Raw genomic sequence first — 20,961 nt, 5'->3', positions numbered from 1 at the left:
TTCGATCCTAGCATCCCATAGGGACTCCCCTGAGCGCTGCCAGGATTCCTGAGTGCAGAGCGAGGAGTAACCCCTGAGCATTGCCGGGCGTGGCACCCCCCCAAAAGTGCACTTATTGGACCCCGGAGAGCTAGCACAGGAGTAAGGTTCCTGCATGCAGCAGACTCTCGTTCTGTTCCTGGCACCATGTATTGTCCCCTGAGCACTGCCAGGCATGATCCCTGAGCACAGAGCCAGGAGTAAGCCCTGAGCAGTACCAAGTATGTCCCCCACACACACCCTACCCTCCCCCTGCACACACATAATAAAATTAATTTATCTGTACCAATTTGTCATCTCTCTTACCCGGTTTGACTCAAAGCTCTTTGAGGCAAGAGATCTGGTCTTAAACTGTTCTGGGTGCTTCCCAATTCTGTGGGACACCTGGCACTGTGACGGCCAGCCCCCGGGGGGCTGGCTGCAGGAGAGGAGATGGGGCTGGTTTTCTGGGGGTCGGGTATTAGTGCACGAGTGTGGTTTCCCTAGGAGCACCCAGTCTGTGAGTGGGACAGGAGGCGTGGGGGGGAGGACTGCGGGGTGCTCTCCTCGGCCAACCCCCCCCTTATTTCCTCTGCCCAGCTCCTCTTCCCCAGGGCTCCCCAAGCACAGTGCAGTCATGTACCCCCTTTTTCCGCTTTTAGAAGGAATGAATTGTATGAACAAGAACCACGGCTGTGCTCACATCTGCAGGGAGACCCCCAAAGGGGGCATCGCCTGTGAGTGCCGCCCGGGCTTCGAGCTTACCAAGAACCAGCGGGACTGTAAATGTGAGACACTCCTCGGGGCGATCGGGGGCAGTGGGGTGGCGCGAGTCGGGGGGGCAGCCGGGCAAGAAAGCCATGTTGCGCCCTCTCTGGGACCCCGGACCAGGTGCTGGCCGGGACCTCAGGTGCCCAGGGAAAATGCTTTAAGCCGGGGCTGGAGCAATAGCACAGCGGGTAGGGCGTTTGCCTTGTACGCGGCCGACCTGAGTTCGATTCCCAGCATCCCATATGGTCCCCTGAGCACGGCCAGGGGTGATTCCTGAGTGCAGAGCCAGGAGTGACCCCTGAGCATCGCCGGGTGTGACCCAAAAAGAAAAAAAAAAAGGCTTTAAGCCACCAAGACGTCTCCAGGCTCATGTGTCCTTGCCCTCTGCTCTCCACACAGTGACATGTAACTATGGAAACGGCGGCTGCCAGCACACATGTGATGACACAGAGCAGGGGCCCCGGTGCGGCTGCCACGTCAAGTTTGTGCTGCATGCAGACGGCAAGACATGCATTGGTGGGTGAGGCAGGCGGGCTGGGGAGCAGACGGGGGGGGGGTTGGAGGGGGGCCACAGGAGGACTGGCGAGTGGACAAGACCCAGACACGGTGGCAGGGCTAGAGAGGGCCAACTCTGAGAGCCCCGAGTCCCCCCTCCACTTGGAGCACCCTCTCCTCCGCCTCCTCCCCCAGGGATGGGCGTGGCTGAGGTGGGGGGAGACCAGGATGGGGAGGGTGGGCGACGCCCGAGCTGGGGCTGCCCAGCCACACTGTCCAGGGGGCCTCCTGATGCCGAAGGTCATTTTTCTCTTCTCAGGGCTTGTTTTCTTCCTGCGGGTCCCCTCCCCGAGCCCCCCACTTCCTTCTCTGTCTACATTCCCACAACACTCCCTCTCAGCCCCACCCGCAGCCCTGTCCCTGCCCCGCTGACGCCAGCCTGAGGCTGTTAGACACAGGATACCCCATCCGTGTCCCTGGCACACTGCCCTTCTCTGGGCACCCGGTCGACCCCTTGGTTCCCACCCTTGAACTTCCCAACCCCAATAGCCAGCTCCCAGCACGCTAAGAAAGACCAGGGGACAAGGGGCTCCCCTTTTCTGGGGGCAAGGCAGGAAGTGAGCTTGCTCTGTGGGTATGACGGCCACTGCATTGGGGATAGGTGGGAGCCCGGTCCCATGGGCAAGAGAACCAGCCTCCCTCCGCTCGCAGAACCTCCCCCTGCACGCAGAACCTCCCCGCTCTGCAAGGCACCCCACACCCCAGATCCAAAACAGGAAGTTGAGGGCCTTCCCCGGGGGCTGCCCGAAGAGCTCGCTCTGGGGTGGAAACTCCTCCACTCCCCGTTTCCCTCTAAGCACCTCTCTGAGACCCATGGGGGCCCCGGGGGTGGGTCGGGGGGTGCATTTCACCATGTCTTCCCCAGAGCTGAATTCCTTTCTCTGCCTTCCCAGTCTCCCACCGTCCCCTGGGCCCCTGGACACACCCCCTGCCCCCAGAGAAGCTGGGTGCGAGCTGGGCCCACCTAGCCTCTTTCTATCCAGAGCACCCCAAGGTGGGCTGCCCTGGGAAACCCCCCACCCCGTTTAGCTGGAGGTCTGCGGGACCAGAGGCCCATCAGGGCAGGTGTGGCCACGCTCCTCTGCCCACTCTCCCTCCACCCCGCTGACCCGTTTCCTCTTGCCCTGGCCCTTGTTTGTTCTCCCTGGGGCGGGGGCGGGGGCAGTGTTCACTGTCGGGGGGCCTCAGGACTCTGCACTGGGCGACAGCAGAGTCTGGCCAAAGCAGTGAGGGCTGTTGTGGATTTGGGACCTAGTAGCTCCCACCAGCTGGGGGGCTGAGCCCCCGTCTGGCCGCAGGTGCGCTGTGTGGGTCTGGGCCCAGGAGCGGTCCCCCCCATCAGTCATTGGTGGAGCCCCACCACCGGGGAGGGGGGCTGCGAAGCCTCCCCTGGCTCGCCCAGGGGTGCAGGGCGGAGGAGGGCGTGGGTGGGTCCGGCCCAGCGTCTAAACAGCTTTTTTACGATCAAACAGGGGGAAGGCGGCTAGAACAGCACACGCCCCCCCAGACCGTTTCTAATGGTAAATATGTCTGCGCCCGCTTGCTGCCCCTGGCTGGAGGGGAAGGCCTAACCCGGGGGCTCCGCTAACCGCATGCCCGCCGGGCACCAGCCGCCTGCTCTGCTCCTCGCACCCACAGCTTGGGGCCGGGCCTCCGGGAGATGCAACTGAGGCCCCAAGAGGCCTCCTGTGGGCCCGGCCCGCTTTGCGCCTGCACCCCGCTGCCCCGCCTGCCTGCCCCCCCCACCTGCCTCTCACGCCTCCTCACCCCTGCCTCTGGGCCCCCCAAGAGCAGGTGGGCTCGTGTGGAGCCCCCACCCCTTCTTGCCACCCTCCCCCCACGCCGCCGGTCCAGGGCCCCAGAGTTCAGATGCCCCAGGATGGCCCCTGTGAACAGAGGGTGGGCACAGAGCACCGAGAGGTACCGTGTGCTACCCTGATGCTGGGGATCAGGCTTGCAAGGTGGCAGCTTCGCCCAGTGACCTGGTTCAGCCAGGCGCCCCCCTAGTGCCAACCCAGCTGTTCCCTTGTATAGAATTGACGTGGGGGTCCCTGTCCGCTCTACACAATGCCAGGGGTAGGGGAGTTATCTCTTATTTTTTTTTCTTTTTGGGTCACACCCGGCGATGCTCAGGGGTTACTCCTGGCTCTGCACTCAGGAAGAGTGCTCGGGGGTGCACGGGGGACCATATGGGATGCTGGGAATCGAACCCAGGTCAGCCGCGTGCAAGGCAAATGCCCTAGCTGCAGTGCTATCGCTCCGGCCCTGGATTATCTTCTTAAATTCAGAGCAGTCTTGGGCCCTGGGAGTGGCTGAGCTCATCCCCGCCCCCGCCACCCAGCATACGTTAGGCCGGGGTGGAGAATGGGGTGCAGGGGCCCTCGGGGAGCCCAGCCGTGCTGGGGTGCCTCCAGGCTGCAGGAAGAAGACGGCACTCTTCTCACTGGCTGCTCCTGGTTCTGAGACCCCGGCTCCTTTCTGTCCTGGGGGAGCCTCGGGGCTGTCTCAAGTGAGGACCCCAGAGGAGGCTCTCGAACCCCCTCGGGCCCTGGGCCACAGCCGGGCACTCAGCTGATGGGTTGGCGGTGGCGCTGGTGACAGGAGGGGCTGCTCCGGCAGTGCTTAGGGGAACCAGGTGTGCTGGGGTGAAACCTGCCCTTTGAGCCGACCCCGCGTTCACCTCACTCCTTAGCCCCCCCTTGAACGCCTTGTTCTCAGCACATGGGCGGGGCCCCTCCTTGCCACTCCCCTCCTGAGGCCCAGGCTTAGGGAAGGGGGGAGAGGAGAGGGGCCCCACCCACCCTCTTCCCAGTCTCCAGATTCTTCTGTGCCTTCTGCCAACCCACACGGTCACCCCAGTACAAAGCCAAGGGAGGGACCGCGTGAGGGCTGCGCCCCCCCACCCCAGCCCTCTGCGTTTTGAGGCAGGGTGCAAAGGCAGACAAGCAGCTGACCGCCCCCTCCCCCCTCTGCAGTCTGAGGGGTCACAGAGACAGCTCTGAAGGAGGAGGGAGCCCTCCCCAGCCCCCTCCGCATTCCTGCCTGACAGCCTGGCTTGTACCTGCCGCCGCCACCGCCGTCCACCTTGTTCCAATCAAGGAAGGGGCAGGGAGCGGGCTGCATGGCTGCACACGGCGGGGGCCGGCGGGGGGCCCGGAGTCGGGGAGGCGGCTTCTGGGGCCTGGCTTTATGTTCCTGACCCGTAACCCCGCGCCCCTCCCTCGCCCACAGAGACCTGCGCCGTGAACAACGGCGGCTGTGACAGCAAGTGCCACGACGCGGCCACGGGCGTGCACTGCAGCTGCCCCGTGGGCTTCATGCTGCAGCCCGACAGGAAGACCTGCAAAGGTAAGGCGGGGGCCTGGGGCGGGGCGGGGCCTGGGGCGGGGCGGGGCCTGGGGGCGGGGCGAAGGCCTGGGGTGGGGCGGGGCCTGGGGCGGGGCCTGGGGCGGGGCGGGGGTGCCACACCCCCCCCACAGAACCAGGGAGGTTCCCGCCTTTCCCGCCACCTCTCAGCCCTGCCCTCCCTCCGGCTGGTCCTTAGCTTCTCGCAGGCCCTGCGGCTCCCCGGCCCCCTCAAGAACCCACCCTTGACATTTGCACCCCAGGGAGCCCTGGGTGTGGCCGATTCGTGGCCTGGACCTTCCCTGGACACACGGGGCTCAGCTCCCCGCTCACCAGCGCAATGGGGCAGGCTGGAAAGAGCTGGCCGGTTGGGGACATGTGCCCTGCACGCAGGAGACGGGGTTCCCTCCCCCCACAGAGCCCGGAACCACACCCCCAGCACGGGGTGGGGGGAGGTGGGCCCCAGGACTGCTGGGTGGGCCCAGGCCCCCAGCAAAGGGAATCGGGCGGAGGGAGAGCACAGAGGGGCGGGCGCTTGCTTTGCACGCGGCTCACCGGGTTACATCCCTGGTGTCCCGCGTGGTCTCGGAGCACCACCAGGAGTGGTTTGTGAGTGCAGAGCCAGGGGTCAGCCCTGAGCACCAGCAGGTGTGGCCAGAAAGGGGGGGAGGAAGGGGGAAAGATCAGCATGAGAGTCTGCACGGGGTTAAGGCACCTGCGCGCATGTGGCCAAACCCAGTTCCCGCCACCACACCTCCCTGCCCTCCCCCGCCCCCCCTGTAAGTGAAGCAACCCCCAGCATTGCCAACTGTGGACCCCTGGACAGCAGGAAGAAGACAGGGGCGTGCCCCCCAGCACCCTGCAGGGCTTCTGTGGGTGCCGAGATGGCGTGCAGGCACATTCTGGGCTCACGGCCAGGGTGTCACTTCCTACACAGCTCTCAACATTGAGCGGCGTTCTAGGTCCTTGCCTTGGGCCTGGACAGATCTGGGGCGGGGAGCACTGCAGGGAGCACTGCTGAAAGCCCCCCCCTCAGGACTGGAGCTGGTCAGGACAGGCCCCTGCTGGCTAACAGAGCAGGAAGGGCGGTGGGGGCACAGGTCTGCGGAGTTGAGGGGTTTCTTGCGGGAAGGACTGATGACAGGTAGTCTGAGGGCCCGATGCTGGCCACCGAGTCCCAGTCGGGGTGAGTCCCCTGGGGAAGGAAGCCTCACCCCTGTCCCTTGTCCCTCCCCCAGTCCCAAGCTGAGTCTCTCCAGACCTCCCTTTCAGCTTGCATGGGGGACTTGGGTCCCTCAGAGCCCACCTCTCTGAGGCACCTCCCACCCATCAGCTTTTGTGAAGACCCTAGAAGTGAAAGGCCCCCCGGCTGGCAGGGGCACAGTGACGAGGGCAGGTCCCCAAGCAGGGGGAGAAGCCGTGAGAAAGGTGAGCTGAGGGCATGTCCCGGTGCCCCTCACGCTCCCTTGCTCTCCGCTTCCCAGATATTGATGAGTGTCGCCTGAACAACGGGGGCTGCGACCACATCTGCCGGAACACGGTGGGCAGCTTCGAGTGCAGCTGCCGGAAGGGCTACAAGCTGCTCATCAACGAGCGCAGCTGCCAGGGTGCGTGGGGGGCCGCGGTGGGGGATACGGGGGCGGCAGTGGGCTGGTGGGTGCGGGGGTGACAGTGGGATTGGGTCGCGGGGCCAGCGGGGTGCGTGGGGGGCCGCGGGAGGGGATGCGGGGGCGGCAGTGGGATGGGGGGTACGGGGGTGACAGTGGGATTGGGTCGCGGGGCCAGCGTGGTGCGTGGGGGTCGCGGTGGGGGATGCGGGGGCGGCAGTGGGATGCAGGGGGGATGTGCGGGGGCTGCTGCGGGGGCAGCAGAGGCCAGTGGGATGCACTGAGGGTCCCCTGGGGAGGTCCAGCCAGAGTCCAGCAGCCCCCGCTGCCCTGGTGCACTGGCCCCTCCGTGGCAGTCCAGCTCTCCGCCAGGGTGCATGGCTCGGCGTGAAACGGGGGGCCCGGGCTCATGCCCACCCACCGTGGGGGCAGCCACAGTGAAGGACCACCCCCCCCAGAACTCCCGAGGGGCAGAGCCAGCGGGGTGCCCAGACCTCAGCGCCCCTGACCCCCTGTCCCTGCAGACATTGACGAGTGCTCCTTTGACCGGACCTGCGACCACGTGTGCGTCAACACGCCGGGCAGCTTCCAGTGCCTCTGCCACCAGGGCTACCTGCTCTACGGCGTCACCCACTGCGGGGGTGAGCCAGGCCGACCCTCCGCGGAGCAGCCCCGGGCGGGAGCAAAGCTTAAGTCCTCTTGGACCCCCTGAAACTAACCTAGCAGCCCCCGAGGGGGCGACTGCCCTGGCGTGGGCGGAGGGCGCGCTAGAATGATTGCGGGGACTGGCGGGGGCCTTGGGTGCAGTGAAGAGGGATGCCTCCGTTTGTTCCCCTAAAGCCGATTTCCAGGGGAACAACTGAATCTTCTCATTTTCTGGAAAAGGGGCCCAAGGTGAAATCGGTTTAGGAGTCTCGGTTGTTTGCACTGTTGCTGCCCACTGCCCCTCGACTAACCCGCCCTCTCCCACCCCGTCCCCCGCGCCTTCCGCCGCCCCTTCCCCAGACGTGGACGAGTGCAGCATCAACCGCGGAGGCTGCCGCTTCGGCTGCATCAACACCCCCGGCAGCTACCAGTGTACCTGCCCCGCGGGCCAGGGCCGGCTGCACTGGAACGGCAAGGATTGCACAGGTGCGCGGCGCCCCCTGCCGGCCGCGGAGGGCACTGCTTCTCCGGGGTGGGCGTGCCAGGAGCCGCGCTGCGGTCTGGGGTAGGGGTGCGGGGCGGGAGGTGGGGGCTGAGCAAAGCAACCCGTTGAGCTCCGGGCACAGAATGTTTCCGTGAATAAGCCCTGCATCGGCCTCCCCGCACAATCACGGCTCTGCGTGGCCAGTGCGCTTGCTCCAAGTCAGCCAGTGGAGGGAGAGGGGGGCCAGGGAAGCGCCCCCCCCCCACCTCAGGCCTCTGTCCCCTGCCTAGAGCCCGTGAAGTGTCAGGGCAGCTCTGCCGCCTTGAGAGCCCTGCTCAGCTGCAGCCGCGCGGGCAAGAAGGACACCTGCGCCCTCACCTGCCCCTCCCGGGCCCGCTTTCTGCCAGGTACCTGAGGGGTGCGGGTGGGGGTGGGGACCACCCTGGGTTTCTCCCCCGCCGTGGGGTGTCAGGGCTGACAGCCCCCTTCTCTCAGAGTCTGAGAACGGCTTCACCGTGAGCTGCGGGACCCCCAGTCCCAGGGCCGCGGCAGCCCGAACAGGCCACGGCGGGAACAGCACGCAGGCGGGCCAGTGCCACGGTGAGCCCCCTCCCCCGCTCTGGCTTCATCGCGTCCCCCCACCCCCTCCCTTTCTGCCTCAGAGCCCTCTGCCTGGCTCCCTCTGCCTCGACTTCCCCAGCCCCGGGCATCCTGCCCCGCTTCTCCACACTCTACCCCAGCCCGGGGAGCCCCCCCAGCCCCCGCCCAGCTGAGTCCCTGCCTTCCCTGTAGAGGCCGCAGTGCTCGCCGTCAAACAGCGCGCCTCCTTCAGGGTCAGGGACGCCAAGTGCCGCCTGCACCTGCGCAACAAAGGCAAAGTGGACGAGGCCGGCCGGAGCCCAGGCCCAGGTCTGCAGGGGACCCCCTAGGCACCCCCCACCCTTCCTGGGGCTCTCGAACGCCCGTCCCCCTCCTAAGCTCCTCTGTAGTGGGGGAGGCACCTGTAGGCAGCAGGTGGGGCAGGAGGGACCGTGCAGGATGGTCCCCGAGGTCCTGGACTGAGAGTTGAAGTCGGACAGTCAGGTGGGGGGACCCGGGGTGACCAGCCTCCCCGCCCCAGGTGCCGCGCCGTGCTCTGACTGCCAGGTGACCTTCATCCACCTCAAGTGTGACTCCACGCGCAAGGGCAAGGGTCGGCGGGCCCGGACCCCGGCGGGCAAGGAGGTCACGCGGCTCACCCTGGAGCTGGAGGCCGAGGTCCGAGCGGAGGAGACCACAGGTGGGCCGCGGCTCCCCCGGGAGGGGCGGGCAGGGGGCGGGGCCGGGCTCCCGCTGACCCCGCCTCCCCCGGCTGCAGCGGGCTGCGGGCTGGGCTGCCTGCGGCAGCGGGTGGAGCGGCGGCTGCGCGGGTCCCTGAAGATGCTGCGCAAGTCCATCAACCAGGACCGCTTCCTGCTGCGCCTGGCCGGCCTGGACTACGAGCTGGCCCACAAGCCCGGCCTGGCCGCCGGCGAGCGCCCGGAGCTGCTGGAGGCCTGCCGGCCGGGACAGCACCGCGCTGGGGTCAAGTGTGGTAAGGGCGCCAGCTGGGCCCCAGGGGGGCGGGGTGGGGGGCGGGCCCGCCGGGGCCCAGTCCCAGCAGGTCACTCCAGGACCTCAGTTGCACCCCGCAAATCATGAGGCAGCCAGCACCCTCCCGGCCCATCATCCTCCCGGCCCCAGTCCCGGCTGACCTCAAGGACACGATAGAGGCCTCCAGACCCCGCACAGAGCCGTGCCCCCCATTCTCCCTGGCAGAGGACCCACAGATTCGGAGGAGCGGGCAGGGGAGCCCCAGGCCTGGGTGGCGGGCAGCAGGGGTGGGGGGCTAGCACGGCCCACTCTCCCTCAGTCAGCTGCCCGCAGGGAACGTTTTACCACGGCCAGACGGAGCAATGCGCACCCTGCCCGGCGGGCACCTTCCAGGAGAGGGAAGGGCAGCTGTCCTGCGACCTTTGCCCCGGGAGTGATGCCCACGGGCCTCTGGGAGCCACCAACGTCACCACGTGTGCAGGTGCCCGGGGAACAAACCATGCAGAGTGGGCTCGGGTGGGCACGGGGTCCCCCGCCAGGGCAGGCCCAGGCTCCCATCCACGCCCGGCCGAGCCTCTGTTCCCCGCCCCCAGCCCGGTGCCCTCCCCCCCGGGGGGCTGAGTGTCCCGTCAGAGCCGGGCCCTGGCTTGTTGCAGGTCAGTGCGCCCCGGGGTCTCACTCTGCCGATGGCTTCAAGCCCTGCCAGCCGTGTCCCCGCGGCTCCTACCAGCCCGAACCCGGCCGCACGCTCTGCTTCCCGTGTGGGGGCGGCCTCACCACCAAGCATGAGGGGGCTGTCTCCTTCCAGGACTGTGACGCCAAAGGTGAGTGCCCCCCACCCCAGCAGGGCGTCTCAGGGCCCCCCACCCCCGCCATCCCACTCTGCAGTTCCTCCCAGCCTGGGGGGGCCCTGCCATCCTCCCCAAGCTAGGAAGGGCTCAGCGGCCCAGGACACGCCCCCCCACCTCAGGGGGAGCCCCCTACCCGCCCCAGCCCACCCCTCTGCACACTCCCTACAGTCCAGCCCGGGAGTTTCTGTCCAGCCAGGCACAGCCTGTCCAGCAAATCTGCCTTTTCCTGGGCTACCGGCCGTTCTGAGCCCCTGCCTCTCCCCACGCCCCCCTGCAGTCCAGTGCTCCCCCGGGCACTACTATAACACCAGCAGCCACCGCTGCATCCGCTGCGCCATGGGCTCCTACCAGCCTGATTTCCGCCAGAACTTCTGCACCCGCTGTCCCGGCAACACCAGCACCGACTTCGACGGCTCCACCAGCGTGGCCCAGTGCAAGAGTAGGTGGCGGGCCAGGCTGCGGGCAGGCGGGGTGGGGGGGGTGGGGGAGGGGAGGGGGCGGGGAGCCCAGGAGAGGCAGATGGAGGCAGCTGGGGAGGGGTAGGGCCACTGTAGAGCAAGACTGGGGGAGCGGAAAGCTGGGGGAGACCCTCTGACTCTCACCAGCACTCGAGGTCTCAGAGCAGGGGTGAGGCTGACCATCAGCTGCTGCTCCCTGCAGTGGGGGGGCAGCAGGGCAGGAGCAGTGGTGGTGGGAGGTAGACCCTGCACCTAGGAAGGCGGCCGCCCACGTGGCCAACGCCACCCCAGAACTCTTACCTCTGACCCCTCCCCGCTGCCCCTGCTGACTTCCCTTCTCTCTCTTTCTCTCTCTCTCCCTCCCTCTTTCTCTCTCTCTTGCTCTGTCCCCCGGGGCTTGGCTACAGATCGCCAGTGTGGCGGGGAGCTGGGTGAGTTCACCGGCTATATCGAGTCCCCCAACTACCCAGGCAACTACCCAGCGGGCGTGGAGTGCGTCTGGAACATCAACCCCCCGCCCAAGCGCAAGATCCTGATTGTGGTACCTGAGATCTTCCTGCCCTCCGAGGATGAGTGCGGGGACGTCCTGGTCATGAGGAAGAACTGTGGGTGGCTGCAGAGCTGGGCCGGGGCTGAGGGGGGAGCGGCTGCAGGACAGGAGGAATGGCTATTGGTGTGACCGTGTGTGTGTGTGTGAACGTGAGCGTGTGAGCCTGAGTTACGAGCATGTACGGTGAGTGCAGGCATACCTGTGCGGGAGGGAGCGAATGCACGTGTGAACGAGAGCGTGCGTGTATGTAAGCATGTTGCATGTGAGTGCAAGTGAGAGTTATGAGCATGCATGTTCGAGCATACATGTGTTTGTGAGAGTGCGTGGACATGAGTGCAAGTGTGCACGCGTGCAAACATCTGCATGCGAGTGCAGGCATGCGTGCGAGTGTGTGTGTGCATGTGAGTGTGCATGTATACGGGAGAGCACGAGTGTGCGTGTGAGCACGTATGCACATGAGTACAAGCGCGCACGCGTGCAATCACCTGTGCATGCAAGTGTGAGTCTGCCTACAAGTGTGTGTGCATGTGAGTGTGAGTGTACAAAGGAGAGCATGAGGGTGTGTGTGAGCACGTATGCACATGAGTACAAGTGTGAATGTGCGCATGCATGCAAGTATTTGTGCATGGGACGTGCGTGTAAGAGTGCATGTGAGGGGCTGGAGCGATAGCACAGCGGGTAGGGTGTTTGCTTTGCAAGCGGCCAACCCGGGTTCAAATCCCAGCATCCCATATGGTCCCCTGAGCATCGCCAGGGGTGATTCCTGAGTGCATGAGCCAGGAGTGACCCCTGTGCATTGCTGGGTGTGACCCAAAAAAGAAAAAAAAAGTGCATGTGAGTGTGTGTGTGAGAGTGAGTGGGTGCATGCGTCCTGGGAGAGAGAAACCCAGGAAGGAACGCAGCCAGCCAGGAATGCTGCTGTGTGGGCCGGGGTAAGGGGCGCGGGGGGCACCAGCAGCCGTGGGCCGGCAGCTCCAGTGCGTCACACGCATCCCTGTCCTGCGGAGCCCTTGGCCGCCTGGCCACTGGTGTCACATCTCTCACCCGCTGTGAATACATGGATGTCAGGGGAATTGAGGGCCGAGGCGGGGGTGATGTGTGTGCTGGCGGGTCGGGGTGGGTGTATGCGCCTGGTGTGTGTGGGGGGCTCCCTGGGGTGACTCAGCCCCCCACTCTACCTCCCAGCCTCCCCATCTTCCATCACCACCTACGAGACCTGCCAGACCTACGAGCGGCCCATCGCCTTCACCGCGCGCTCCCGCAAGCTCTGGATCAACTTCAAGACCAGCGAGGCCAACAGCGCCCGCGGCTTCCAGATCCCCTACGTGACCTACGACGGTGAGCGGGGGCTGGGGTGGGGGGGAGCCGGGGGCACTCTGGGGGCCTGGGGGGAGCTGGGGGCACTCTGGGGGCCTGGGGGGAGCCGGGGGCACTCTGGGGGCCTGGGGAGGGAGCTGGGGGCACTCTGGGGGGCCTGGGGGGAGCTGGGGGCACTCTGGGGGCCTGGGGGGGGAGCCGGGGGCACTCTGGGGGCCTTGGGGGAGCCGGGGCACTCTGGGGGGCCTGGGTGGGGAGCAGGGGGCACTCTGGGGCCTGGGGGGGAGCGGGGACACTCTGGGAGCCTGGGTGGGGAGCCAGGGGCACTCGGGGGCCTGGGTGGGGAGCCGGGGACACTCTGGGGGGCCTGGGCGGGGAGCCGGGGGCATTCTGGGGGCCTGGGTGGGGAGCAGGGGGCACTCTGGGGGCCTGTAGGGGGAGCCGGGGGCACTCTGGGGGCCTGGGTGGGGAGCAGGGGGCACTCTGGGGGGCCTGGGTGGGGAGCTGGGGGCACTCTGGGGGCCTGGGTGGGGAGCTGGGGGCACTCTGGGGGGCCTGGGTGGGGAGCTGGGGGCACTCTGGGGGGCCTGGGGAGCAGGGGGCTGCAGGCACAGCACCGCCCCCCTAAGTGCCTTCCCGGGGCCACGCAGAGGACTATGAGCAGCTGGTGGAGGACATCGTGAGAGACGGGCGGCTCTACGCCTCGGAGAACCACCAGGAGATCTTAAAGGTGAGTGAACGGGAGCCAGAGCGGGCACGGTGGCATGAAGGGCGCAGTGCTGGCCGTGCACCCGGGCACACGGGGGCATTCTCATCTCAGGCTCACGGCCCTGTCTGAGGTCGGGGCCTGGTGGCTGCCACTTGACAGATGGGGAAACTGAGGCACGGAGGACAGGACTTTCCCTGTGGCAAAGCTGGGATTTGTGCCCAGGCCCGTCTGACTGCAGAGGTTCCCCTGCCTGCCCCTCACCAGCTCCCAGAAACACCCCCCTCACTCTTCTGCCCAGAGAGGAGGAAGTGTCAGAAGACACGGGCGTAAGAGTCCCTTCCCTCGCTCCCCTCCCAGGCCGGCCGGTGCCCCACGGAGCTCTCTGGAAGGAATGGTAGACAGCAGACACTTGGCCCTGAGCTTTAGGAGGCCTTAGTAAGAACCGAGCCCCAGACCCGAGCGGCAGTGCAGCAAAGAGGGAGCTGACTTGGCATGTGGCCAGCCCAGGTCCAGTCCCCAGCATATGCCCCCCTGAACCCTGCCAGAAGTGACCCTTGAACACAGATCCCCAAGCCAGGAATAAGCCCTGAGCACTGCCAGGGCTTTTTATAAACATATAAAGTGGCACCTCTATCCTCATTAAAGCAGGGAAGAGCCCAAAAACAAAAAACAAAAACAAAGAAGCAACTGAGGGAGTCCTGGGTGGGAAAGAAAGTCTCTCCCTGGCACCACATAACCCTCCATTACCTTCAGGGGAGGAGTCATTCCCGAGCACAGAGCTGGGAGTAACCCCTGAGTGAGGCTGGGTGTGGCCCAACCCTCACCCCAAAGAAGAAACTTGTCTTTCGGTTTTGTTTGGGGGCCACATCCCGTGGTGCTCAGGGCTGACTCAGCACTCAGGAATCACTCCTGCTGGTGCCCAAGGAACCACAGGGGATGCCGGGGATCGAACCCCAGCCGGCATTGTACAGGGCAAGCGCCCGGCCTGATGTACTATTGCTCTGGCTCCAGAAACATGTCTTGAGCTTGGGAAATGGTGCAGGAGTGGGGCACAGCATGGCCGTGCAGAAGCTCGGGGTTCACCGTGCTGTCCCCGAGAACCTCTGTACTTGACCAAAAAGCCAAAAGAAGAAAGAAACTAACCGTGTTCTGGCTTCCATCATGCACCAGGAGGAAAGGAGGAAGAGAATAATCTTTATAACTGATTGCTAAGACCAAAAGTCAGTATGCTTAATGTTATCAGTTAACAGTAGCCAAGATGGGGCTGGAGCAGTAGCACAGCGGGCAGGGCGTTTGCCTTGCACGCGGCTGACCTGGGTTCGATTCCCAGCATCCCATATGGTCCTCCAGGTACCACCAGGAGTAATTCCTGAGTGCAGAGCCAGGAGTAACCCCTTGTGCATAGTTGGATGTGACCAAAAAAAGAAAAGTAACCAAAATTAGCAGCTTTATTTAACAACTAATATATTGATATAAAAATGAAACATGATTACAAAAATCTAGAATCTACAAACTACAAAGAATTTACTTTCAGGGGTCAGAAAGATAGTACCAGAGTTAAGTCACTTCCCTTGCACGTGGCCAACCCCAGTTCTATCCCTGACACTTTGTATGGTCCCTTTGGAAACTTCCAGGAGTGATCTCTGCGCACAGAGCCTGGAGTAAGCTCTGAGCACAGCTGAATGTGGCCCCAATCCCCTCTCCAAAAAGAGGTACACCAGTGACCTTTCAACATTGGGTTGTGTGTGTTGGTTTTGTGACCACATTAGGAGGTGCTGGAGGCTGCTCCTGGCTTGGTGCTCAGAGGACCAGATGGTGCCAGGGATCAGCCCCAGTCCTCCTGCATGCACAGCAAACACTCAGTCCTTTCGGCCTTTTCTCGTACTCTCCCTACCTTGCTTTAAAAATCTGAGCCCTTGGGGCTGGAGCAATAGCACAGCAGGGAGGGCATTTGCCTTGAACACGGCTGACCCGGGTTCGATTCCCAGCATCCCATATGGTCCCCTGCGCACCGCCAGGAGTAATTCCTGAGTGCAAAGTCAGGAATAACCCCTGTGCATCGCCAGGTGTGATCCAAAAAGAAAAAAAAAATCTGAGCCCTTATTTCAAATGGGCTCTGGAACTGAAAATATGAAGTAGTACCTCCATCCTGATTAAAGTAGGGAAAAGAGACTAGAGGTCCCACCTCTTTATTTTAAAAATCTGCTCCAGGGGCCAGAATGATAGCACAGCAGGTAGAGTGTTTGCCTTGCACACAGCCAACCCGGGTTCGATCCCCAGCATCCCGTATGGTCCCCCAAACACCGCCAGGAGTGATTCCTGAGTGCAATGCTCAGGAATCACCGGGTGTGGCCCAAAAAGCAAAAAAAAAAAAATCTGCTCCTGCCATAAAAGAGCACTGGCCCACGAGTCCGAGCAGAGCCCCAGTGCTCGCTCAAGCTGGTGCTGGTGGCACCATGAGGTGCTGAGGCTGAGGGGGCAGGGCCCAGGGCTGGACTCTGCTTTAGATGCGGAGGGGCTCACCTTGGAGCCTGCCCACCGTCCCCAGGTCCCTCTCTCCTGCCCCGGCTGTTGGCTGACCTGCCCCACCCCGTCCCCTGCAGGACAAGAAGCTCATCAAGGCATTCTTCGAGGTGCTGGCCCACCCCCAGAACTACTTCAAGTACACGGAGAAGCACAAGGAGATGCTGCCCAAGTCCTTCATCAAACTGCTCCGGTCCAAAGTCTCCAGCTTCCTGAGGCCCTACAAATAGTGGCCCGGCCTGAGACCCGGGTTCCGAAGGCCCCGCACGCCTCTGCCCTCAGAGCCAGCAGCCACCCCCTCAGACAAGGAGGCCGCTTGTCCGTCACTCGCAGACCCGGTCCCCAGCTTCTCAGCCCCCTTTCCTGCTCTCTCTCTCTCTCCCCCCTCTCTTTCTCTCTCTCTCTCTCTCCCCTCTCTCTCTCTCTTCTCTCTCTCTCCTCTCTCCTCTCTCTCTCTCTCCCTTTCTCTCTTTCTCTTCCTTTCTCTCTTTCTGTCTCCTCTCTGTCTCCTATCTGTCTGTCTCTCTTTTGTCTCTCTGTGTCTCTGTCTCTCTCTCTGTGTCTCTCTATCTGTCTGTCTGTCTGTCTCTCTCCACCCCCATCCTTTTGTTTCATGACCCGTTTCCCTAGAAAAGCCATCAGCGCTGGCTCTGTCCCCGGCCCCTCTGCACCATACTGCCCCTTGGCCAGCTCCCATCCCAGGCCCCGTCGGCCTGGAAGGTGCTAGAAGCCCACAGAGGCAGGGAGTCCAGTGGGGAGCAAGGAGAGGACGAGGGACATCCAAGGGCCATGCCTTGTTGAGTCGGGGCCTGACGGTGCACTGGGGTGACCCTGGGGGGTGAGTGCCCCCTGCAGGGCCCGAGCGACCTCTGACCCCAGGCTCCTGGCCAGCCCACAGGGACGCCCTGGACTGCCCCCTTCGGCCAGCTTCGTCTCTCCTGTCCAGCTGCTCTCCCGCCCCCAGGTCTGCTGGGGCGAGGGGGGCTGACCGTGGCCCACAGCCCTGGACTAGAGGGCTGAGGAGGAGCAGCTGGCCAGGCTCTGGGAAAGCCACAGCGGGGACGCCCGAGTCGGGAGCTCTGTCGGACAGAAACCAGGCCTTCAAGCATCGCGGCAAGAGGGGAGAGAAAGGAAGAAAGACCGAGATGTGTCCTCGGAAAGAAGGCCGCGCTACACAGCAGCCGGAAGCGCGCCTCGCACCCGGATCCCTTCTCTTGCCTGGCCCTGGCCCGGCGAGCCCCTCCACCCACCGAGTGCGCCCTGGGCGGGGGGGACACTCCTGCCCTGGCCGAGTGCTGTCTGTCCTTCAGGAAACGGGGCTGCTCAGTGGACACGCGGCTGGGCCCCCGCCCCAGAGCCGCCCCAGATGGCCCGTGGGCTCCACCAAAGAGGACCCCACGCTGCGGCCAGCCCGGAGCCACCTACCTCGGCCCGGACTGTGGACCGCTGCCCACCGTCCACAGCGAAGAAGTGCAATCAATGTCGAGTCTGTCTGTGTTGTCTAGAGGGAGGGGTCTTGGCTTCCGGTCTCGGCCTGGCTTCTGTTTCCTTTCCCTCTCTCAGAGCGGTCTGTGGAGAGCCGCCCACGAGAGGAGGGTGGGCTCGAGTGGGTCTCCTGCTCTGACGCCGGCGCCCACCCCCACCCCCACCAGCAGTGGCCCTCCGGACCCAGAGAGCCCACCCCGGGGGTGGCCCCGGGCTGCTACAGCGCAGAGGCCCCCCGCCCCCCCTCCGATGTGTGGGACATTGGTCCTGGGGACTCCGTGGAGCAGCCCTGCCCGGCCCTGCCGGCCCTCGGCCTCCCCGTGGCTGCAGCATGGACCTCATCGTTGCAGAGGCCAGTGGAATTGGTCAGTGATTCTTCGCCTTAAACGGGGAGAGCCCCCCATCTCTCCCTGCCCTCGTCCTGTTTTCTCCAGCGGGGCAGACGGAGGAAGATCAAAACGACGGTGACGGGCGGACTTAGGGCCCCAAGGCCAGCGACAAGGCCGAGGGAGCCAAGAGTAGAGCACTGGCAGCCCGAGCTCAAGGCCCTGACATCCAGCCTCGCTTCCCCAAAGGGAGGAAGACTCCGGCCCATGCTCGGGCCCCGCAGCCGCTCCATCCTCTGTTCGACAGATGCCCACAAGTTGTATTTTCCGTTTCCCCCTAGTTTTCTCCAAAGCTGTAGTCCTAGTAAGCCAGAGGCTCCCCGTGGATTCCTAGGGTCTCTTTCTGCCCCAGCTCACCGGCCTCCTCTCCTGCCACCCCCCCCCCCCAGCTGACTCGGCTCTAAAGAGCCTGACATCCTTCCCACCAGCCAGCACGCACGGCCCAGACAGGTGGCCACTGTCACAGGTGGCCACTGGCCAGCTCCCACGAAACCCACCGGCCACCACACGACCCTTGGTGGTGGGCATCTGACTGCCTTTGCTTATATGGTCAAAGAAAACATACAACACTCTCTCTCTCTCTCTCTCTCTCTCTCTCTCTCTCTCTCTCTCTCTCTCTCTCTCTCTCTCTCTCTCTCTCACTTCAGAGCAAATCGTCATTTAATCCTAATTTGTGTTTGTCCTCACCTCCTCTGAAAAATCTGACCAATTCTGTCCATCCTCAGTCCCTAGCAGAGGTGAGGGTGAGTGACTGATGCTTCACTCTGGCCCGTTTCCTGTCTCTCTTGGGACGCTAGGTAGAATACTGCCCAGTTAATGCCAGACGGATGGGGGTGGGGCCCCACCTGCACCCCTGTACCCCACATAGACACGTAGCCACATTTCCTACCATGATTAGGCCATGGTTTCTGGGACCTGCGAATTATCTTCACAATACAGAAAGTATAGACCACTAGGCTTCTGATGTCGGGACAGTGTGTGTGTGTGTGTGTGTGTGTGTGTGTGTGTGTGTGTGTGTGTGTGTGTGTGTGTGTGTGTGTGGTGCGCCAGGAATTGAACCCAGGGCCTCACGGCATGTGGCAGGCTCAACACTGAGCCACATCCCTGGTCCAGGGCGAATCTGGATAAGCAGGCAAAGACCTGCCCAGTGTCCACCAAGTTGAACTGCATCTGAGTTGGGAGTAGGAACCAGGCACTGCTGCTACTGCACCACCTCGGGGGGACGCTGGCCCTGGGCACCCAATCAGGGATCCAGCGGCCTGAAGGAGGGGTCGACACTCAGGGACTCTCTAGGCCGTTGGCAGTGAGACAGAGGAAGGGGTTCTTCCCGGTGCGGGGGTGTGGGAGACGATGCGAGTGGGCTCTCTGGAGGAACCGCCCAGAGACCTCTGCGGGATGCGATGCTTGCGGGGCCCGTGACGCCTCATTTGTCTTAGTCTAAAACCAGCCATGGTCTGAGTGTGGGAGCATCTGAGTCCCATGCTCAGGGGGGTCCGCCAGTGCTCGGGGTCCAACCGAGGCCTATCAGAAAGGCACTTACCTCCTCCACAACGTGGCAGCCCTTCTTCCCTCTGCCTCTCCCGCTCTGTTCTTGAGCCAGGCCCGACCCCTACACCTGAGACTCTCAGAGTCCGAGGAAACTAGCCACGTCCTGAACTTGAGCTTCCCCGCCCCTCGCCTACACATCCCCCAGGCCAATGCTGATTCCCAGGCTGCTCCCATCGTCCCAGCATTCGGTGATTTGAGACGGTGGAGAGTCAGGCAACAGGAATTTTTTTTTCTTTTTCTGAAAGATTAATGATCTAGTCCCGATCTTTGGTACTAGGGAATTTATTTTCCCCCTATCAGAAATGTGTTTTCCATCCTCCTGGTGACTCTGGAGTGTATTCATGAGGGAGTCATCTCGGTCTGCCTGAAAGTGGTCTCACGCATTCAAACTCTGGTATTTGCTGCTTCTCACCTTGATTTCAACAGGCTCGAACTGGGGAGAAGAATTTCACGGACCGTAAGCAGAAACGAATGAGGACCTACTTGGCTTCCTGCTTACTCTCATAGGAGAAAAATGAAAGCCAACAAGGAGATCTTTAAAGCTGACCTGTCTCAAGGTCATATGCCCTGTCCTCGGGCCTTCCATGGACTCGAAGCCTTTTAAGAAACTCTGATGAGAGGGAATCGAATCCTCAATCTCTATTGACTTATCTAGACAACACAGATTGTAGCAGTTTGGACAAACAGAAAACTTGATTCTGTGTGAATTGAACTGACGTTTCAGAGACTAATCAGAACCACGTGGAGGCTTTCCTTTTTTTTTTTTTCTTTTGAATACAGAAGAAATCTCAAAGTATTGTATTTATATCTGCCTTCCACTGCTGCCAATATAGTAAGCATCTCCTACACAATCAACAATAAACAGTAAACGATGCAGTTCATAGAGTATTTTGCACTTGGGGAAAAATGTATCTGAACTTGTAAAAAGAAATGTTTGGGTTTTGTATTGTCTTTTTATTATTATTATTATTATATTATTATTATTAAAATACTAAATGAAATTCCTCAACCTGGTCTTACTTCCTGTCTCAATGGCTTAGCCTAGAAGTTGGAGAAAGCTTTGAGGAGATTTTTGACTTTCAGCCAAATTTACTCAAAATCTCCATTTCTTAATCCTATTCCTAATAATTTTAGAATGTAATAAGTCTTACCTCTGTTATTTTTAAAGGCAGTATCAAGAATGATTTTCTGTTATGATTACCTGTAAGTGGTTTTGGATATTTGTGTTCTATATCTCTTGTAAACAAAAAGTGGGCCAGGCTGCGTATTTCAATGTGCAGCCACTACTATCAAACACTTCTACCAAACACTCCTGCCCCCGCACCAGGCTGTCTTCACCGGGGCACTTAGGAGGAGGGTGGGTTGAGTTTCCCTCCCCCCCCAAGCAGAGCCCCAGTAGCTGTAAACCTCCAGAATCCAGCCACAGCCATGCTCAAGGCCACTCTCTACACTCTCGGACAAACCTCATCCATGAAGGAACTGACAGAGGAACCCAGGTATGTGGGACCCGTGGCTGAGATCTCCAAGCCTGCTCAGATGGGGACTGGGCCTCCTCCACCCAGGTCCCCCATTTTCCAGTAGTTTGGCAGCCACACCCACAAACTGCCCCTGGCACCATGTAATCTCATCAACGGTTAAGATCCAGAGACTATAAAACAAAGCTCCCGGAAGAGAGCACGTAGAATCTCGCACGGCAGAGCCTGGAAAGATACTCATGGCGTATTCGATATGCCAAAAACAGTAACAATAATGGGTCTCATTCCCCTGACCCTGAATGCGACAGGGGGAAATGAGACATTATTGGCGCCCGCTCGAGCAAATCGATGAGCAACAGGACGAGAGTGATACAATGATACCAAACACTCCTGGGTAGTTCAGTCACTGTGCAGGGTACACGACATTCTCTCAGAATGTATAGTCCGAGGAAAATAGAGCTACATGGAAGACAATTCCAGATCTAATAGCATTTTGGATTTGCCAACTTTTCACAGCACGAATACTCTGACATTATATATCTTACCCCAACCTGCGAAAGGGTAAGAAGCCTCTTCAAAGCTACAAAGTTCTAAGTGTAAAGAGAAGCAATGGACCTTACGTGTTTTCTTTAAAACACATAAAAAAGAAAAAGAAAAACCTC

At 62.0% G+C, this 20,961-nt stretch overlaps 1 protein-coding gene across 2 annotated transcripts in view; it reads left to right on the top strand.

Annotated features, from left to right (window-relative positions):
* Positions 1 to 19,833, top strand: part of SCUBE3 (signal peptide, CUB domain and EGF like domain containing 3) — a 41,848-nt gene extending 22,015 nt beyond the window's left edge. Inside the window, exons 5-23 of one of the 2 annotated variants that reach the window (XM_055126897.1) lie at positions 681 to 806; positions 1,189 to 1,305; positions 2,817 to 2,864; positions 4,576 to 4,692; positions 6,174 to 6,296; positions 6,821 to 6,937; positions 7,302 to 7,427; positions 7,716 to 7,832; positions 7,921 to 8,025; positions 8,218 to 8,334; positions 8,546 to 8,704; positions 8,783 to 8,998; positions 9,317 to 9,478; positions 9,654 to 9,821; positions 10,126 to 10,287; positions 10,714 to 10,911; positions 12,042 to 12,194; positions 12,824 to 12,903; positions 15,486 to 19,833. In XM_055126897.1, the coding sequence (XP_054982872.1) occupies positions 681 to 806; positions 1,189 to 1,305; positions 2,817 to 2,864; positions 4,576 to 4,692; positions 6,174 to 6,296; positions 6,821 to 6,937; positions 7,302 to 7,427; positions 7,716 to 7,832; positions 7,921 to 8,025; positions 8,218 to 8,334; positions 8,546 to 8,704; positions 8,783 to 8,998; positions 9,317 to 9,478; positions 9,654 to 9,821; positions 10,126 to 10,287; positions 10,714 to 10,911; positions 12,042 to 12,194; positions 12,824 to 12,903; positions 15,486 to 15,635 (2,561 nt within the window). In that variant the 3' untranslated portion in view covers positions 15,636 to 19,833. The remainder of the gene's footprint in view (positions 1 to 680; positions 807 to 1,188; positions 1,306 to 2,816; positions 2,865 to 4,575; positions 4,693 to 6,173; positions 6,297 to 6,820; positions 6,938 to 7,301; positions 7,428 to 7,715; positions 7,833 to 7,920; positions 8,026 to 8,217; positions 8,335 to 8,545; positions 8,705 to 8,782; positions 8,999 to 9,316; positions 9,479 to 9,653; positions 9,822 to 10,125; positions 10,288 to 10,713; positions 10,912 to 12,041; positions 12,195 to 12,823; positions 12,904 to 15,485) is intronic. The other variant, XM_055126898.1, reaches the window with a different exon arrangement.
* The last annotated feature ends 1,128 nt before the right edge of the window (positions 19,834 to 20,961 follow it).

This window comes from Sorex araneus, chromosome 2 (assembly GCF_027595985.1).
Source record: "Sorex araneus isolate mSorAra2 chromosome 2, mSorAra2.pri, whole genome shotgun sequence".
NCBI classification, from domain to species: domain Eukaryota; kingdom Metazoa; phylum Chordata; class Mammalia; order Eulipotyphla; family Soricidae; genus Sorex; species Sorex araneus.
Note: the sequence above shows the minus strand (reverse complement) of the source record. Positions and strands in the feature narration are given on the sequence as shown.